This window comes from Schistocerca americana, chromosome X (assembly GCF_021461395.2).
Source record: "Schistocerca americana isolate TAMUIC-IGC-003095 chromosome X, iqSchAmer2.1, whole genome shotgun sequence".
Classification (NCBI taxonomy): Eukaryota; Metazoa; Arthropoda; class Insecta; order Orthoptera; family Acrididae; genus Schistocerca; species Schistocerca americana.
In genome coordinates this window covers 846,071,317-846,092,227 of record NC_060130.1, presented here as the reverse complement: position 1 = coordinate 846,092,227, position 20,911 = coordinate 846,071,317, and the positions used below count along the sequence as shown (strand labels likewise).

Sequence of the window (20,911 nt, the reverse complement as noted above, 5' to 3'; positions counted from 1 at the left end):
GCAGGGGTCGAATGAAGGGTAGAGCCACGGGTCGTAACACATCTGAAATTTAACTTCCACTGTTCAAAGTGCCGTCAATGTGAACAAGAGGTAACCGAGACGTGTAACCAATGGCATCCCATGCCATTACGCCAGGTGATACGCCAGTATGGTGATGACGAATACACGCTTCCAATGTGCGTTCACCGCGATGTCGCCAAACGCGGATGCGACCATCATGATGCTATAAACAGAACCTGGATTCATCCGAAAAAATTACGTTTTGCCATTCGTGCACCCAGGTTCGTCGTTGAATACACCATCGCAGGTACTCCTGTCTATGATGCAGCGTCAAGGGTAGCCGCAGCCATGGTCTCCGAGCTGATAGTCCATGCTGCTGCAAACGTCGTCGAATTGTTCGTGCAGATGATTGTTGTCTTGCAAACGTCCCCATCTGTTAACTCAGGGATTGATACGTGGCTGCACGATCCGTTACAGCCATGCGGATAAGATGCCTGTCATCTCTACTGCAAGTGATACGAGGCCGTTGGGATCGAGCACGGCGTTCCGTATTACCCTCCTGAACCCACCGATTCCAGGATCTCGACCAACGCGAGCAGCAATGTCGCGATACGATAAACCGCAATCGCGATAGGCTACAATCCGACCTTTATCAAAGTCGGAAACGTGATGGTACGCATTTCTCCTCCTAACACGAGGCATCACAACAACGTTTCACCAGGCAACGCCGGTCAACTGTTGTTTGTGTATGAGAAATCAGTTGGAAACTTTACTCATGTCAGCACGTTGTAGGTGTCGCCACCGGCGCCAACCTTGTGTGAATGCTCTGAATAGCTAATTATTTGCATATCACAGCATCTTCTGCCTGTCGGTTAAATTTCGCTTCTGTAGCACTTCATCTTCGTGGTGTTGCAACTTTAATGGCCAGTAGTGTGTATATAGTTCTACATTTGTTACGAGTGGTCATGCTCCACTGATGTTTGGTTTGTGGCGCACTCAACTGCACGGTCATCAGCGCCCGTACAAAGTCTCAATTTTTTCACAGTCCAATTTTGTACACAGTCCAATCTATTCACTGTCACGAATGCTGCTGCTGCTGATGATGATGAAATAATGAGGACAACACAAACACCCAACACCGGGCGGAGAAAATCCCCAACCCGTCCGGGAATCCAACCCGGGACCCCGTGATCCCGAACAGCAACGCTAGCCACTAGACCACGAGCTGCGGACTCATGCTCCATTGAAAGGCCCTTTGCAGCTACACAATTTATATGAGTTTAACTGAATTCCCCATCAGTGATTGACAGGTTACGACAATGCGAAAAGGAAAATCTTTCCTGATGTTTTGCAACTAACACTTATTCAGTCTCAAACCACTCGTCGGCCACCTGTCGATGGCCTAAGAAGCCGAAACTCAGTCTATATTTAAGTAAATCATAATTTCAGAGCATGAGGAAACTGTTAACTGTATTATATTTTAAGTAGTGTTTTCTTCTAGAATATCATGAGTGCTGCCTCATATGCATATGCTACAACTGGTTATATAATAACTTATATACGATTATTTTGGTTTCCATAAATATATTTGTGCTCTTTCAGGTATTTGACGAAGCATACATGTGCGTTTTTAATCATAATATTAATTTAATATTGTACTTCTCAATATTACTTACTTCACAATATTATTAATTAATTTAATATTGATTTAATGTTAATTTAATATTAATTTAATATTAATTAATTTAATATTTTATTTGAAGAAGGGTCTCAGATATTTAGTTTCATTTATACGTCCACAAGTTTCAGTTTGAAACGTTTATCCATTATGGATGCGGGAAACTGCGACTGCGATGGATAAAGGTTTTCAGAAATAACTGCAACCAGTCACTTTAGTGATGATTCAGTTCTTTATTTTACCATGACCAGTTTCAAGTCACCTAGCGATTCATCATTTTATGCACAGTTTATTATGCGTCTGATCCATCGCTGCATCTTGTGGAAGAATGGTAGTGAGCTTTTAAAATTCCGCGAAAGCTGTCTGTGAGGCCGAATTCGAGCGTCAAACTTTAATCACTGTATCATCAAATTGCTTAATTTTCATTCATTTGAATGTGGATTATCACCGAATGGTTTGTGTAGTCTTTCAGCATAAAGAAACTGCTCAAACAAATTACGTTTTCTTTTCATTATGTGAGAATGTATTACTTGACCACGATATTATTGCATTTCGCCTGCTCTGGGCGTTATCGGAAGCACGCGGTGACGTTACACTAAACAAGTACAGTGGTGACTAAGGAAAACGCGTCGTACAGTGAATGATTTCAAGACAGTTGTACATATACTACCAAATGCTTCAGCGTATAATCGTGAAATTTCTTGATAAAAGCTCACCATAAGCCGACCGAAACGTTCCCACTCGCAGGTGCTACAGGGTCACAATTATTGAACTATATGAAATAAACTCGTCATAATTTGTGAACAGTTTGCGTTAGGACGTGCAAACTGCACGTTTGGGCGCGGGGCATGGTGGGAATTTCATGTTTTGGTTTAGCGACGAAGCCCACTTTCATTTGGATGGGTTTGCCAAAAAGCAAAATGGGTGCAGTTGGAGGACTGAGTATCCGCATTTCGGGATCGGGAAGTCTCTTCACTCTCAGCGTGTGTCTGTGTGGTGTGTAATGTCCAGTCACGGAATAATCGGTGCGATATTCCTTGATGGCACGGTGACCACCGAACGGTACATGAAGGTTTTGGAAGACGATTTCATCCCCATTATCCGAAGTGACCCTGATTTCGACAAGATTTGGTTCATTCACGACAGAGCTCGACCCCATCGAAGCAGGATAGTGTTTGATGTCGTGGAGGAGCACTTTGGGGACCTCATTCTGGCGCTGGGGTACCCAGAGGCCATTGGCACGGGCCTCGCTTGGCCATCATATTTTACGGATTCTGGACACATGCGACTCCTTTTTGTGGGGCTATAGAAAAGACGAGGTGTGCAGCAATAACCCCAAAACCATAGCTAAGCTGGAAACAGCCATTCAGGAGGTCATCGACAGCATCGATGTTCCATCACTACAGCGGGTCATGCATGATTTCCCTATTCCTTTGCGCCACATCATCGCGAATGATGGCAAGCATATCGAACATGTCAAAACTTACATACGAATATCTGTAGTAATCTTTACATGTTGAATTTCATAACTTATTTTTTTCTTCATATAGCTCATAATTGTCACCCTGTATGATATTGTGATCATCTAATACTTATAACTGGTATTCTACACTTCCATGATCGAGAATGTGAACAATGTTCTTCTACCCAGTTGAGCCCATTAGGAAGTGCGGTAGTTCATTAGAAAAATCAATAGTGGGACCACGTGAAGTACACTGAGCTAAGGTTCACTTCTGACATCTCACCAGATTGTGCTCAAGCACATTTATTTTTTTATCGCTAGAAATGTCTTTGTTACTACAAACACAATGAAGCGGAGGCTGCATGCGTAAAATCGAAATCATTATATAACACTTCCGTCTACTACTGTTATACCATAACCTCTAAGCTGGAAGCAGTTCGTATAATGAAATTATTTTTATTCAAGCAATTACAGCATAAAGAAGCAAAGCAGTGTTACCCTCTGAAAGGATTTTTGTTGTGTTGACCGCGATTTACCTAACGGAGGTGGCTTATCAGAAGTGAAAGTCAGAATTACGTACATATTTAAACAGTAATAAACAATATTTTACCTATCCACACTGTTCAAAGAATAAAGATAACGGTCACTAGCCTAATGAGACATGAGAATGATTAACATTCTTGTACAAGGAAGTAGGTAAGAGTAACTTTAACGGACAAACACAACCTATACTTTGCCACACGAGAGTGCAATGAACTCTGACACCTGCATATGTTAACGTTAAGGTTGGAGCTGACAGGTAGAGCAGAACAAACTATTTGCATTAATATAACAGATAACGATACACACTACTATCTTCAGGGCTTAGTCAAACTGAATGGTCTCAATAATATTACTATCAATATTCACTGTAGAATCATGAAATGGACATAGGTTCAGTATTTCTTTTACCAATTAATTTTCCATCTGACATGGGAAAAAAAAATTTCACTACCAAACTATTTCTTACTGGCCTTTGAATAAAAGGAGCTACTGTTATCATAGATAGTGGTATTTCTGTTAATTGTTACCTAGAATAAGCACAATAGACAAACTGAGGGTCCAGTTACATTATTAATATGTACTTTCAATACACAAGAGACAAGCACTTAGCAAACATGAGTATATAGCTTCCAACAAATGCAGTGAGACACAGTATTGACATATTTGTAAGAAACTGACTCACCTTTTACAATTTACGACAGGCAGCACTATGATCATTAACTAAACAAAACTTTATAAGCCTCAGTTTTAAGAACTTTTAAATTTTAAAGTAACAGGAAATTGCTTACTAAGAAAAACATTTCGTGCCAAACTTTAGTAATATTTACTTTTGGAACCATCCTCATGATGGTTTATTGCCTGTCTTTATTACCAAAGTCTTCTACTTTCAAATCAATGATTAAATAGGTAACTTTGAAAGTCCACAAAACTTTAAATTGGACTGTTTCAATCGCTGGGAGGCTTTCACAAACTTACATTTACTACCTCCCACAATTTTACCAACTCCACAGTAAATCTGAATACTCCCTTCTTACCAAATATCAAACAACATTATTTAATTAACTGTTTGGCTTTGAGGCTTTCATTTTTTCCACAACAAGGACACTTGGTAATCGTAGTTCAAACGGAGGGAAACCTGAGAGGTGGTGTGATACGGAAAAAAATCAAGATAGGTACATATATTCAGTTACCTTATATTTGAGCACTCCTAAACATCCAATGATCTGATCCTTCACTTTACATATCTATAATTCCTTGGTTCCTTTTCAGTGATTGCGCAATGTGGTGGCGAGTGCATGTCGGTGGGTGGAAATGCTCGTTCTTGGTCATAGGCTAGATACCAATTTCAGAATAGTTCCAGCTCTTTATCCATCCATCCGAGGCATTAGCACCTTGGAAATCGGCACCAAAAGCTTCTCTCGGCACCAGCACAATACACAACTTTTGCATGAGCAGTTGATAGTTTGGTAGCTCGTCCCCGACTGACTCTTAATCCACCTCTTCTACCAATGCCAACCACAATTTGCACGCGCTACTAAGTTCCGTTCCGGAGGGGAACCACACCACCTTTTACATACAAAATGACTAAAAGCCCTTAGTGAGGATCAGTCTTTACATAACAGCAAGTAGTTACTTTAAACAAAACATGTCATTTGCACATATTGGTATTTCTATGAAAAATTATTTAAACAAAATTACAATTATATACATTAAGTTTTGTTCCTTCCAAATGAGAAAAAGAATTTAAATGATAGATACACTACATTGCATAGAATCAAACCATGAATCAAAGGTTTTACAAAGGAAAAAGCGAACACTCTTGTGCTATCAATACGATCAAATAATATTTACAATAACAGAAGGTAGAACAGAAAAAAAAATTATGTCAGTAGAGCTATGGAACTGTGGTGTTACAATTAGATCGCTCTAGTAGTGCCTTACGGGTTTGAGGATAGATACATAGATTCAGTGTTAATTTGTGACGTCAAAGACATGTGCGGAAAAACGGGCTATCCTTCAAATGTAAGAGCTTAGAGGTAAGTGTTGGCATCTGTTGCTGCATATATCACTTAGGGGTGAGATCAATGTCAATGCTGATAGTTTCCGTACCCAGCAACAGATGGTAACACCTATCTCTAAGCTTTTACATTTGAGGGTCAGTCCGTTTTTCCGCGCATGTCTTCAATTCTCTGCACCTTTGGCCGAGAACAGTGTCCTATGCAACTTACACGTCCCAAGTAGCAACGAAGTAATCGCCAGTATTAGGGAACAGTGTTGAGTGTGCTTTCCTCCTAGCATGCTGAAACGGCGAAATTAAAGGCAGTATATGGTTGTAGATGAGTGTAAAATGTAAGGAAAGGAAAAGGTAAAACCTTACTGTAGATGACGCGTACCTTCTGAACATCATGCAACAACGGGGACAGTGAAGTAAAATGTAAGTTGTTACTGGTTAGTATCATCTCCATACAGAGTCAATATAAGGAAGAAGGGGTTGTCACACATTTAAAAATTGAAGATAACGTAAAAGTCGTTTTTCTTAAAAGAAAGAAAAAAACTGGAGCCATATGCGTGTCAGTTGTGACTAAAGAATACAACCCTTGTAAATGTTATTAGCGCACATCTCACTGCAGGGAAACCTTCTGCCTATAAAAAAATCCGGGTTTATTTTGATCTGCCTGTCAAGCAGGATGAAGCAGTGGTCGGTTTATCAATATTTCGATGTAAATTTCTTAAAGGATTATGGGAGAACAAAATGAGTTCGAGATATTATTTTGCTGCTACATGGCTTTTCCATTTTATGTACAACAAGATAGCAGGACTCTAACTGATAACATTTTCGTACATAACACAGATGTCGAAAAAAATTAATATTCAGTGCTTGCTATTGCACTTTCTGAATAACATAATACCAGTAAAATGAACAATGTAAAGACATACAGCTCAGATGCAACTCCGTAACAAGCCGTTTATTAAAGATACAAAAATACATTGTATTGAAAATGAACTACTAGAGGTAGAATGTGATAAGGTACACAGGGGGCGAGATATTAAAGTGAAATGCGATGTGTGTTTTTTTTAAATATTAGTATCAATAATTGAAACTAATTTTCAAGAAGAACTAGTCCAGAACTTTCACATAAAAGCAACCATGTGTAATTGATGGTATTGAAATATCTTCTAAACGGATAAGAAAAATTAAAGTAATCGCCAGAACAAGAGAAGATACAACATTAGTCCTGTTTTACGAAAATCGTTGCAATATGTTAAGAGAAGTTCTTAAAATCTCTATAAATATTCACAACTTAACAGAAAATAATAACGGTGGTAACATAATTCGAACTATATGAAAAAATGCTAAAATGAGAATTTGTGTGCTATGCAGGGCTTGGACCGATAGAGAAGTGGCAAAAGTGGGAAATCCAGATGGCAAAGCGTTTAGAAAACAGCGTTTACGGGGCGTATCGCGAGGGGAATGAGCCACTTAAGTTACCGTAGTTACCGGCAACGGCGAGAGCACAGGACAGTAATCCGAGGGTCGCTGGGTTGAGTCTCTATGTGGATCCATTTCCATTTTTAGTTTGTACGTTACACTACAAATAAACCGGAATGCTCTGTATATTTTATTTATTAATATTTTCATGAAAAGAAAAGGCAAAGGAAACTTAGAGAGCAAATAAATTTCCAGGAAGCGATCGTAAGACGTACACGAAAGTTTCGTATATAAAATTTGATACTTTTATTATTTTAAAGTTGATGATTTGCACGCGCTGGGATGATATTCATTGTAAAAACAGGGGAAGCAGTAATTTTCTTGGCATCTCGCACACATTATAAATGTCGCATTTCTACAATTACGTGGTGTCTTAGAATTTCTATATAAAAACAACTTAATTTACATTCATAATGTTCTCTCTCATCCCACAGTTTGGCAGCAAATCAGGCATAACGCATTATTTCGCCAGCTATTAGTGAGGATAACTAGTGACGTACAGTGGAATGTATTTTGAGGCAGTCTTCTCGTGATTTGATTTCTTCTTCTCTCTCTATAAGATAAGAGCAGCTTTGAAGACTTTTGATCAAATTCTTTACCTGACGATAAAAACAGACATTGTTGGATTGCACTAGCGGAGTGCATTTGGGAGAAGCACTTTAAAACTGCATGATGGCAATGCTTATTCATCTTGAAAAATTTCTTCGTATGATTGTAGATTTTTTTATCCTCTCCATGGGTCAATTAACAGAATTAATTCGTTTTCCGCACGTAGGGATTCATCACATCAGTCAAAAAATTGTTGTGTAAGACTGTTGTAAGTTCCCCAGGTTTTGATGAAGTAATGACGATATTTGAGACCTCGATCAAATTTTCCTTTGCCTCTAAGAAAATATTAATCAATATGATATATTGATCATTATTACGGCTTATTTGCATGATAAGAAACGTAAAAATTGAAAACACAAAAAAACCACGACCTCACGTCCCTGAGATTACTGTTCTGTACTCTTTCCGTTGTACCAACGGCTGCCGGGAAGCTAAGATAATATAAATGGCTCGTGCCTCGTACGATCCGCGACAAAAGTGCTAATTTTTCTGAAAACTTGGCTATCTGGAACTCCAACTTCTGTACCGTTCATTTATGAGCAGGTATTGCGTATACCAGAAATTTGGAACAAATCGGCGACGACGAGTGAGCGCGGACCCTTTGTGAGTTTGTATGTCGTGACTACGCAAATTGAAAGCATTTTTCGTTGCCATTCATTAAATGTATAAACATCTGCCTCTTTACAACGTTTTCGACCGGTGAAAGTAGTGTGACATTTAAGCACAAATAATTTATCTACTAAACCGCAGTTTTCGTTCGAGAAGGATTCATTGTCAGACCTTCATATGTAGACTTTCATAGGTATCTTCTGTTACCTATCCCCACCATTTTTCTGTGTAAATTACGGTATTTTCGTAGAAAAGTTGAAGCTTTATGGAATGAAAGGTATTACATACAACGACAATCCCCATGCCCCCGTGGGCCATATTCCATTTATAATAGTTTCTTTTACAGCCAGAGGGTGTATCACCATATTTAATCGACTTCGCAATCATGGACATGGAAAGGAAGGAGCCGGAAAAATAATGCTTTGGACTCCTGAAATTCCTTAAAGAATTTATGATACAAAGTTATTGTGGTTTTCAGTCCGAAGATTGGTTCGCTGCAGCTGTACACGCTAGTTTTCGTATATGGATAACTATTGTACAATACATCCTTTTAAAATTGCTTATTGGAGTCACCTCCGCCTACAGTTCTTACCGTCGCACTTTCCTCCGGTGCGGCACTTTGCGCCAGCTACGTAAATTTTGCATTGTTATTTTTGCAACTAATGATGGCTCGTTTCTTAGCTAAGTAAGTGCCAGTCTGCAGCTTCGAAAGTAGGGAGATCAACCCTCCGTTTATACCAGAATTTTTTCTGTCAGTTGGCGGTTCCTTCACCTCCGTCAGTATGTTAAGACTGTCAAACTGGACTGTGGTTCAGAGTCTACGTTACACTGCAGGTCTTCTAATAACTGGTTGGGTAAATCTGATCAAAAGTCGGAGGGAGGCAGGGGAATATCATCTCCAATAGGACCATATCTTATAAGGCCCTGTGGTGCTCAAATCAACATTGACCTTCGAGAGAACTTTAGTTTATTCTTGCAATTATAGCTTCGTTTAAGCGAAGCACTGTATCTTAACTCTTTATTGATTTCGCTCAAAAATAATCCATAATTTCGTCAGTAGCTTAGCGTTGCTGATAGTGATACAAAACCACTAAACATCGTTTATTTGTGTAGTTTCTGCGTGTCTTTGGAGCTTCATCAACATCTAACAATCAAACGAAGCAGTGGACGCTCCACTTAGTAAATACTTCTTTTTCGTTACCTGTTACTATTGCGCGTAAGAATGAAATATTTATTTGCTGTAAAGCAGAGAACGATCTTGGCCAGTGATTCGTGGCGAATCCACTTACTGTGATTCATAATTTTTTTCACTTTCCCTGTAATGCGTAATTGCTGTATCCATTACAGTTCGATGAGGGTCATGGTTTACAAATATTCGTGATGCATCGTTGCCAATGACTGCTAATTTATATGTAGGTCATCCAGTGTATAGAGCCATATGACAGGATCGAATTTTTTAAAGCATTCATGTATGATTTATTCGTTTACTCTAGCGTAACCACAGATTTTTAACTACCAAGAAAAATGACGTGTGTATGAGCCTGACATCCATGTCGCGCCGACTCTAGCACAACTGACCCATGGCCAATGTGCAGTAGTAATTTTAAGATGCATTGGGAGCATCCGACGATGTTTAGGAAGTCTGATATTTTATAACACACAACCTGATGTTTGTCTACAGATAAACCGCCACAATGCGCGTATTATCTTATTCACTTGATTATATGGGAGCATTGTTGTAATGGCAACACATTAGAGATTTAAAGAACTTCTTGGCACCATCCTCGGAACAAAGGGCCTCTGTTGATGATGCCGAGCGGCGCCGTACATCTCTAACGTATCGTCACCAGGGCAGTGTCTAGCTGAGGCTGATTGCATGTAATCAGCGAAATTAGACGAATAACTCAGATAATACACCGTCTTTGACGGTTTATCTGAAGATTGATTAGAAAAATCGCTGTGTCCCCTTCAGACGATGCTCCACTTGCAAAATGTGATTTTCAGTACGGAATGATTTACGCCAAGTTGACGCAAATAGGCACGTGTTTCTTCCATAGAACAGGGTTCTTTAAAAATTGTGTTAATCTCTAGGCAAAGAAGACGAGAGGTGAAAATAGGGTCCTTAGGTCGTCATGCGACTTTATCTGCGACTGTTCACTACTTTTTAGTATTGACTATACTAGCTCTGCATTCCCATTATAAAAGCCTATAAAATAAGTTTTAATTTCCAAGAAATGATTCCGATCTCGTAAATGGCTGGCGACACTACTAATTTGCGATCTTAAAATAGCCTTCTTAAATGTGTCCAATTACGAGGGACCTCTATACGTCTAATACCTATGTATCGTAACTACATCTTCTGACAATTAGATTTCGTATAATTGAGATATTTCCTAAAACTTTTCTAATACTTATTCCAGGCCAGAGACGGCCAAGAATTCGACATGCGAGTAGTGCTCGTGCACGCATGGATGGCTCTCTCACTTGGGTGCACACTTCTCCCACCCCCACCCACGCTGTCTGAGCGTGAGGAGGGGGAAAGAAGGAACGTGCGAACGCGCCGCATTTACGTGCATTCGCACGGCATAAGAATTGATTTCACATTTCATATTTCGCAACAACATAGATCACAAAGAAATCTAATTTTCACTATTATTTAATTATTTTTTGTGCGCTGAAGACATGATATAATTTTTATCTGGTAAAAACTGTCGGCATATGGAGAGATGCAGACAATTTTACAGATTTTCGCACTCCGGTTGCTATGCAATCGTGATTTACTTTGTCTTACAATCGGAAAAAGCCTTCACACACATATGTTTATCGCATTATTTTATCACATTTGCAACTTAGACCTAATAGACTGTTTTAACATAGAAGAATTTATCTTTTAAATGGGAATTTGCACTGCAGATCAATCAGTTCCATCTGCATATGAACAGGGGCACTTTCAGCTGCAATAGAAAATCTCGAATACACCTCAGACACAGATGTAAGACTGGCAGTGTCCTCAAAACGTTTAGAAAGCTATCCTTCTAATACTTCCAAGGTCACAATGAATTCTTCAAACGGTGTTGTCTTTAATGCCAGTGAGCATAGAGAATTTGTCACTTCCACAATGTAATTTTCTTTTCAAATGAATCCCCATCAAACCAGAAATTAGTTGTTTCTCCCCTTAGAATGTCTGACTGTCGGGAATCAACAGTCAAGTCCACTTAAAATGAATGCGAGATCTGCAATCCATTCTGGAAGTTCTAATGTTCGCTCCTGCTTTCCTTTTACCTTCACAAATTTAACAATAGCTGGTTTTAAAGCGAAAAATCGTTTCAGGCATACCCCTCGACTTAAACAATGTACTTTGCAGTAATATATAAAGTCTGTACACTCTTCCTTCAATTCCATCTAAAACTGTTGCAACTGACAGTAATACTGCGTGCGACTTCAGAAAATTTACTATTCGTATCAACAAATTCATCAACTGCTTCATGCTTGCAAGTTTAGCGCAAGTTGCTTCTTGATGCACAGATCAATGAATCCTGTCTATTAGCCGTTGTAATTTTTGCTTCTTCATCGTCAAATAAATCTATAAATTCGTTTCTGTGGTGCTGTAATGTCGCTACATTGCAAATTTGCGGTACCTGTCGATTAAGCGACTGCATGATAGATATTGGGACGTCTCACTCTTCTATTCTGTCATTCCCTTCATTTATAAAGGCTTGAGGGGATAGCCCATTGGGCTGCCTCTTTTTGTGCAAACAGCCACTGGACTTATCTTCCATTATGTTACAGGGTGACAATTATTGAACTATGTGAAATATAATCGTCATAACTACTGAACGGTTTGCCTTAGCACGTTCAAACTGCACGGTTGGCCAGGTGGCATAATGGGAATTAGTATGCGTATGATGGGTTTAGTGACGAAGCACCTTTCATTTGGACGGGGTCGTCAATAAGCAAAATCGGCGCATTTGGGGACTGAGAATCTGCATTTTGCGTTAGAGAAGTCTCTTCACCCTCAACGAGTGACTGTGTGGTCTGCAACGTCCAGTCACGGAATAATCGGTGCGGTATTCCTTGATGGGACTGTGACTACCGAAAGGTACGTGAAGCTTTTGGAAGATAATTTCATCCCTATTATCTAAAGTGACCCTGGCTTCGACAAGATGCGGTTTATGCAAGACGGAGCTCTACCCCATCGAAACAGGATAGTGTTTGATGTCCTGGAGGAACGCTTTGGGGACCGCATTGGCATGGGCCTCGCTTGGCCACCATATTTTCCGGATTCTGAACACATGCGGCTCCTTTTTGTGGGGCTATAGCAAGGACGAGGTGTGCAGCAATAACCCCAAAATCATTGCTAAGCTGGAAACAGCCATTCAGGGGGTCATCGACAGTATCGATGTTCCGTCACTACAGCGGGTCTTGCAGAATTTCGCTACTCGTCTGAGCCACGCCATCGCCAATGATGGCAGGCGTATCGGACATGTTATAACATAAATCCGAATATGTGTAGTGACGGTCATATGTCGAATAGAGTGTGTGCACGCCGTAGTTCGTAATTAATTTACATTTCTTTTCATGTAGTTCAATAATTGTCACCCTGTATGAAGAAACAGGGAAGGGTAAACGGTACCAACACCACGACTGTGCCGAACTGAAGAATGCCGTGCCAGCCGGAAAATGCCTCACCGCAATGCTAAATAAAATGTCGCGCCGTACGCAGTATTTCCGAGAAGAAGCAAGTAGTGGTGAGACACGCCGCCCTTCAGGATACACGCATGCAGCCACAGCGTGTTTGCGTGAGGTTTTGCACGCCACGGCCGACCGTTTTCTAAACTGGCACAGACCACATGATCATCGTTCTACTATACTGGTGCTAACTAAATTTTCAGCATATGCATCCCCATTTAGGAATGAGCATTTAATTAATTATTATTCTAGGACAATTTTTAACATTAGCCATTGACCGTTATCATTTCTACACATAATAAAATGTGCCTGATGTTGTGAATTGTCCCGTTATTTTTCGGAAATTCATGGGACATTTAGCGTAGTTTCATTAGAATCGTTTCTTTGCTTACCTTTTTTTTCTGTCACTAATGTTTTATGTGCAGAAAAGTACTGATCTTTACTGTCGTGTTCAAATATGTGAGAAGTATTGTGTCTTGAACATGATGTATGTAATGGATAGTCACAGTGAAGTAGATTTTTAGGCACATACACCACAGCATAAACTTATGTCAGGTATTTGGTTACATGCAGCGAAGATAGCTTACGAACATGATAATTCTTACTAGTAGTGTCAGACTTCGCTTCAGAATGTATGTTGCCCTCTGCAACTTAATTTTCTTTTTACACCATTGACTGAGGTTTGTCTGGGAACAGACCAGTGCTCTACAAGGCATTCACCTACTTGCACACTCATGCCTCAGCTCAACCAACCACACACACACACACACACACACACACACACACACACACACATATATATATATATATATATATATATATATATATATATATAATGGCGGAAAAAAGAGACTATAAGACTGATCAGGTATCGAATCTTCCCACTTGCCCACTGCCACAATTTACTGAAGGAAAAAAGTAGTATCTCTATACTGTTCATGTTTTCACTACGCGTAATTGTTACAACGTGGAAAAAGTTCGCAATTGGGGTGTGTAATGTATTTCTCTTGTCATTCTACAGCGCTCTAACGGATCTAAGACTTTCTGAAAATATAAAATTCTGTATATCTGCAGTTGTTTCCATTCCTAACAAAATCAGTGTATGTAAAGGATGACAAAGTTTATGTTCGGATTCTCCATTAATTTATGAAATTAAGAGTATTCGTCTGAAGGGTGAAACTTACGTTGTACCACAAGACTCCACACAATAATCATATAGTTAGCTGAACTTCGTAAGACATTGCTCCCTGGACTAAAAGAATCACAATGATAACGAATATGAATGAAACTGTCCAGGTTTCCGTTGCGATTATATGTTATTTCTTTCGTTGGTGTGTCTCTCAGTTGTTCAAATGACAGTTGAACATGTCACTAGTAACCTCAAAGAAATACCCCCTTGCAGTGGTGGTGGTGTATTGCTATCGAGCCTGCAGCCGCAGGTTGTATGTTGCATTACACGGATACTAATATTCTGCGGGCGGTTCCATCGGCACGGTTTACACACGACTTTTCCCTTGAATGAGAAGCATAATCTGCGTTTATCTTGAATCCTTCACCTTACGAATTTGTTGTCGTCCCTCAGAATCTCTCTTCCTTCACTGAAAACACGATCGTGGTAATTCCTCGCTGTGGCGAGAACCGATGCCATTGAGGTTAGTTATATAATCTTTGCTAGATATCTCGCGCGCAGTCCGGTCTGTTTAAAAATCTTTACGAGCCTGTAGATTTCTTACGTTTTCTAAACCTGGCTTTCACCGAACTTCAAGGAATTCTTGGTGTGTTATATAGTATCTTTTCACACAATGGCGCAAAATGTGAGTGCTTCCGATGTTGTAGGCAGTTGCGCTGACCTTTCCAGCCACTGACTTTTTAAGTCTGTTCGGATATCTTATTTATTGAGTGATTTCGGTTTACACTACCGTTTCTGTCGATCATTCTGGCGATGTAGGTAGAAATACACTCACTGACATTGTCTCCTCGGATTCGTCGTTGATACATCGTTCCCCTTGCAACACCAGAGAAAAAAATGTCAGAATGACTAGGAAATCCAAAAATCCAGGATCATAAATCAAATACGCTATTATATGCTGGAGACTGATATACAAATCAGTCATGACGTGGCATGAATTTGTTGATATCAGTAACATTTTCGCCATTGTGCGGCTACCAACGTAGCTAAAGCAACCGCATGTAGGTCCTACACTTGGCACTCTGATTCCTCTTTTAGAGGTACTTATGTTTAAAGTTCATGTATGTTGAGAAACTACTTGATTTATTGTGCTAGATGTTATATTTATTCAAATGATGTCGTTCTTCGTGTACTTACCAGCTGACTACGAGCTAGTGTGAATGTTAAGTTCTTCATTCTGTCAGTCTGTGTTCTGCTGACGATTCTGCTAAGTGTTGAGGACTTGGTAATTGGATAATTACGTATAGGTGCAATAAAATATGATGATAAAAGTATTTGCTACATATTTTGCCCTTTATTAACAGAAGCAGTAGGCACTCAGAAGCACGGCAACACCTTCAGAGCGAACATTACCAGGGTGCTACGTTTACGTGTTTTCTGCTGTAAACTACATACTTCCCCTTACTGCTGCACTATAATATTTTCACTATATGTGACTTGAGGACTGGTAGCTGAATATGATGTTGTTGTGTATTTATCTGATGACTGTTAACATGTTATACGCACACTCGGTTTCATGCTGTGCCAGTTCCCAAATATGTATTCAATAAATTTGCATCGTTCGCATATCTGCCCTGTACATGTACCTGTACATCATTTTTGCTGTCAGATAATTGACTTTTGACTATTTGATTTTCCGTGTTGGTGTTAGAAACTGCATCCAGTTCCAAGTTATTATTTACCACAAATATTTGCTTACTTTAGTGTGAGCGCCAGTAACAGAAAAATTGCTTTACGCAACCCGACGAAATGATATGTTAATTTTTTGGTAACTTAATATAATTAGTCATGGGATATGTTTTGTGTGTCCGTTAAATTGTTCTCTACGTAAAATGCCTTATGATTTCATGTCTCGGTCTCTTACATATGTGTGGCATATGCTATGGCCACATATTGGTTACAAAAGTACCGTATAATTCGTCTAGATTTTGAGGAACATCGCAGATCTCTCGTTAAAAAACAGGAAAGTAATAGTGGACATGTGCTTTCAAAGACATTGTACTACATCTGCTGGAGAAATTCCAAACTAAATGTGACTATAGGGCATTCTGTGAAAGTCAGACGTTCGCAATATTGTTGTCGGGCATTCCAAGAAATGTCCATATGTTTATAAAACATCATGCAGCTGTGTGTTTAAAATAGGTAGCCTAACCAGCCATTAATGAATTTCTAAGTGATAAATCGTTGACGTGCTAAGTCTCCTCTAAAAGCTGCATATAAATTTCCCTTTTACAGTACTGTATTTTCTGTGAACTGTTATGCCCTTCCTTTGATCTTGGACACCAATTTTGGTCAACTTCTGACAACAATTCCTGACGTCATACATTCCATTTTACTTAATACGTCACAGTATTAAACATGAATGACGAGAACGCTTTTCAAAAAACAAGGAATAAATCTTTTTACTAAACACAAATTACAATTGAAAGATGCCGAAAAGGTACGGTAGGTGACATTTATTGCTTAGAAACTGACTGACAGAAATTATAAAAATTCGATGGAAGCTGCTATATCTATTATTTAAAAAGTGGACGTATCTGCGCTCCAGTTCTAGAGCTTCTTTTTCTGAATACGTAGGTAACTACTGTTGTTGAAAGTAAAAACTCTAATTACAAAATAATCGGAACAGGCAAAGGAACAACCAAAAATAAACTTACATGGAAAGTAAATGACAAAGAAACGTACCTGAGCTTCACAAACCTAAACTACAGTAATAGTTATCATTGTAATGGATTTGCTGTAAGGTAACTACAAAAACGATATTTCTTGAGGACTCAGTATCAACGTATTCAGGTAAGTAATTTTAATTCCACCCATCGTACTCGATGTATGTGTATTCATTTATTATGTGTATGACCGGAATTTTAACAAGCTGATAAAATACATAAACTCCTTCGTTCCCCTCCTACCCACTGAAATGTTAGCGTCATCGATTTTGCAGAAGACTGATTTATCCTTCCGGGCTAAACTAGTTATATAAAAAGCGCAGTGTCGACGGGCATAGATCAGAGTGTCATATCAATAAAAGTTCAGCCTATGAAGTTACAAGACAAAATTAAATACGGTAACTCTAAGGGGTATTTTTGTTTTACCATTCAGTACTATCTGCTATGATGCTAATGTTGGCTGGCTCCCAACAGGAAAGTTGATGACTTTTCCACAAAATAGCCAGCTCGTCTAACAAAATTTCGTAATGTGCCACATTCCATCGTTGTTGTTGTTGTTGTGGCCTTCAGCTGGAAGCCTGATTCGATGTACCTCCCTACGCTAGTCTATATTGCGCAATTATCTTCATCTCTGCATAACTACAACATACATCCAATTGATCCTTGTTACTGAGCCAAGCCTTGGTGACCCTGTTTAGCTTTTACCTCCCCCTCCCGCCCTACTTCTCTTCATTAGTAAATTAATTATTCCTCCGTGCTTCAGGGTACATCCAATAAACTGATCACTTGTTTTGCGCAAAATCTGCCCAAAACTTATTTTCTCCTCATTTCTATTCAGCGCCTCCTATCTAGTAATCTCATGTAATCTTCAGCATCCTTCTGTAGCGCTACATTTCAGAATCTTTTCCTTCTTGTCTTCCACTTTTCATTTCCGTAGAAGGCTTCACTCCAAGCACTTTCAGAAAACGTAAGAATATTATATTAGATTTTAAAATACTTCTCTTTTCCAGAAACACTTCCCATTCTATTGACAGTCTGCGTTTTATGTTCGTTCTACTTCACTCATCGTAAGTTATTTTGTTGCCCAAGTAGTAAAACTTATCTACTACTACTTTTAGTGTCTCATTTCCTAATCTAAGTCCTACACTCAGCTGTTTTAGTTTTTCTGACGTTCGTCTTATAATCCCTTTTCAAGACATTCCCAGTTCCACTTAACCATCCTTTTATTGCCTGCTCAGTGTGCTGCCTGAATAACATGGGGATAGTGTAGAGCTCTGTCTTACTCCTTTCTGAACTGTTAGCTCCCTTTCATGTCCCTCGACTCGTAACTATAGTCTAGTTTCTGTAAAATTTGTAGATAACCGTTCATTCTCTACTTTTATTCCTGCTAGCTTTAGAATTTCAAAGAATGTATTAGAATCAGCACTGTCAAAAGCTTTTATTATTTCTGCGAATACTATAAATGTAGGTCCGTCTTTTATCCAATCTTCTAATGTAAGTCATAGTGTCAGTATGGCCTGTATTTCGCAGGAACAGAAACTGTTCTTCCCTGAGATCGGCGTCTACCAGTTTTTCCAATCTTTTGCAACCAGTTATTTTGCAACAGTGGCTTATTAACCTGATGGCTGAAGGCTCTGAAGGCTATTCACAGAGTTATCTGCGTGGCATGCTGCAAACTTCCTCGCCAAAGCTCAGGACTTTAATTTTGGTAGATATCCTTATCCTGCGTGTCCTAGCCTGTTAATTTGGAAGAACAGGACTTCCTCCTGCTCCACCCTTTCCTTACTCCATGAAAAAACGTGCAACTCAGCGGTTAAGACAAAAAAATGGCTCTGAGCACTATGGGACTCAACTGCTGAGGTCATTAGTCCCCTAGAACTTAGAACTAGTTAAACCTAACTAACCTAAGGACATCACAAACATCCATGCCCGAGGCGGGGTTCGAACCTGCGACCGTAGCGGTCTTGCGGTTCCAGACTGCAGCGCCTTTAACCGCACGGCCACTTCGGCCCTGTTAAGACATTACACATATTCAGGAGAAGAGATATACAATTTCTTTTCCTGTCATTAACATCTGTATGCCCTTTAGCTCCTCTAAATCATTTCGAACGAACGCCGTTATGGTTCCTCCAAGAAGATGAAGACTGAATCTGTTTCCCACCCCTCCGACTTTGTGCTTCGTATCTGGTAACATCAATATCGTCGGATTATTACACTCTAAAATTTCTTTCTTTCTTTCTTCCTTCTTCCCTACATGTTTCTATTTACGTCAGACTTAGAAATGTTCGCTGAAATGTTTTCTTCATGCTTCCCTCGTTTTCTGTATCTTATAAAACTCATCATATTGCTTCAGCTTTAAAGATATTGGCGTTTTGGGCTACTTCTTGAACAATATATTTTCTAGTTCTCCTGCTCGAGGAATACTGATTTCGGATTTCCGTTACTAAGCACACAAGAACAACAAAAAACAAAAATACCCCATTATTTTTATTTTCTAAACTGCAGTTTTGAACTATATCACAATCCATGTAGAAATAAATCCAGTTTTGTAAGATGCCGTTATACTTATGCACCAGTTCCATATTTTCTAGTATTTGCTTAGGAGAGCTATTCTTTCGCTGTAGGCAGATAGTTTATAGTAATATCTGTGTTACTGAGAGCTGAATAGTTAAGAACTGACTTAATCATTTAATGTTACAGGCCAGCCTGTGATGTGGAGTGATGTTGCCCGTGATGTTGAAGAGAATCCAGACCTATGGCCGTGGAACGATTTCGATGCAGGAAACACGAGGGAAGTTGATAACTCACGATAGATGACCAAATATGTCACTGCTTGGCCACTCAGATGTCGTTTAACTCCGGAAAGAATGAAATCTGCTTGTTTGATAAGGAATGCTCTTCCTTCACTACTGAGAACATAATAATTATTGTGGACCTTCACAGCTGAAACTCCCAGTGTTCAAGAATAACATTATGTGAGGACATAGCTCTTGACAATTTCTTATCGTTCCTCGAATAAAGACAATCAAACGATAGGATACAGAAATATTTCACTATGAAAATTTACCTTAAATATTTGCTGATTTATGACGTTGATTTGGAAATCTGTAAGATGCAAGAGCTTTGGAAATGTTTGTTACGAGAACGGTCCGTTTTCAGTATAATGAGCTAACTGTTTATCGTATGAATAACTGGTAAAACTTCAGAATTGATACTAAGGTTCAGCCAGAATTGCAGCACACGTCTCTCCGGTTTTGAAAGTGTATGAGTCTGTGAATACTCATAACTACTTCTGAAATTTTTTAAATGCACCTGGCTTTCGGACATGCAATTGTAAGGAGTTAAAAATTGAAAATTTTTACGTCGATGCATAATTGTAAGTGATATCCGTTAATTTTTAATCAACATAAATGTGAAAATGTTTACTATTTTTTAATGTTGTGGCAATACCAGTGTACCAAAGAGTGTCGAGGACAACAGCGAGGGATGACGTAAAAAGATAATTATATTGTCAAGTGCTTTGTTCATTTTGTTGCAGTATTAATTTTTTACCAAATTGTAGTACGTAGGGAAATAGTGTTGATGTGACGTGTGTTTTTTACGAAATCTGTAAAAATGACTAAAGTCATAGCTGGGAGTGGCGGTGCTGACTGTTATGTGAAGGTTTTGTGTAAATGTTTTAAGAAAAAATAAAATAATTTATGAAGTAGTACACAGTTGTTACATATAATTGCCGTTAATCACATTTACAAACAAATTTTTTGGAATAAGACACTGGATCGCCAAATATTTTATTTGTGTATTTTGTCACGCTCGTCAGTCTATCTGACAGAGTACTAATCATCTGAATGTTTACACAATGTAGATCATTTACATCACGTAGAACATAAAACAACTGCAATGTTTTCGCTCAATTCTTTCATCAACTGTGATGTCCCGCATATTGAGTAATAGACTCATGCTCACACTCGATGTA

General features: G+C 39.1%; 1 protein-coding gene across 1 annotated transcript in view; it reads left to right on the top strand.

Moving 5' to 3' along the window:
* The window catches only part of LOC124555652, a 51,180-nt gene extending 30,533 nt beyond the window's left edge, over nucleotides 1–20,647 (top strand). The window contains exon 5 of the mRNA XM_047129637.1: nucleotides 19,636–20,647. Coding sequence (XP_046985593.1) covers nucleotides 19,636–19,748 — 113 coding nt within the window. The 3' untranslated portion in view covers nucleotides 19,749–20,647. The remainder of the gene's footprint in view (nucleotides 1–19,635) is intronic.
* The last annotated feature ends 264 nt before the right edge of the window (nucleotides 20,648–20,911 follow it).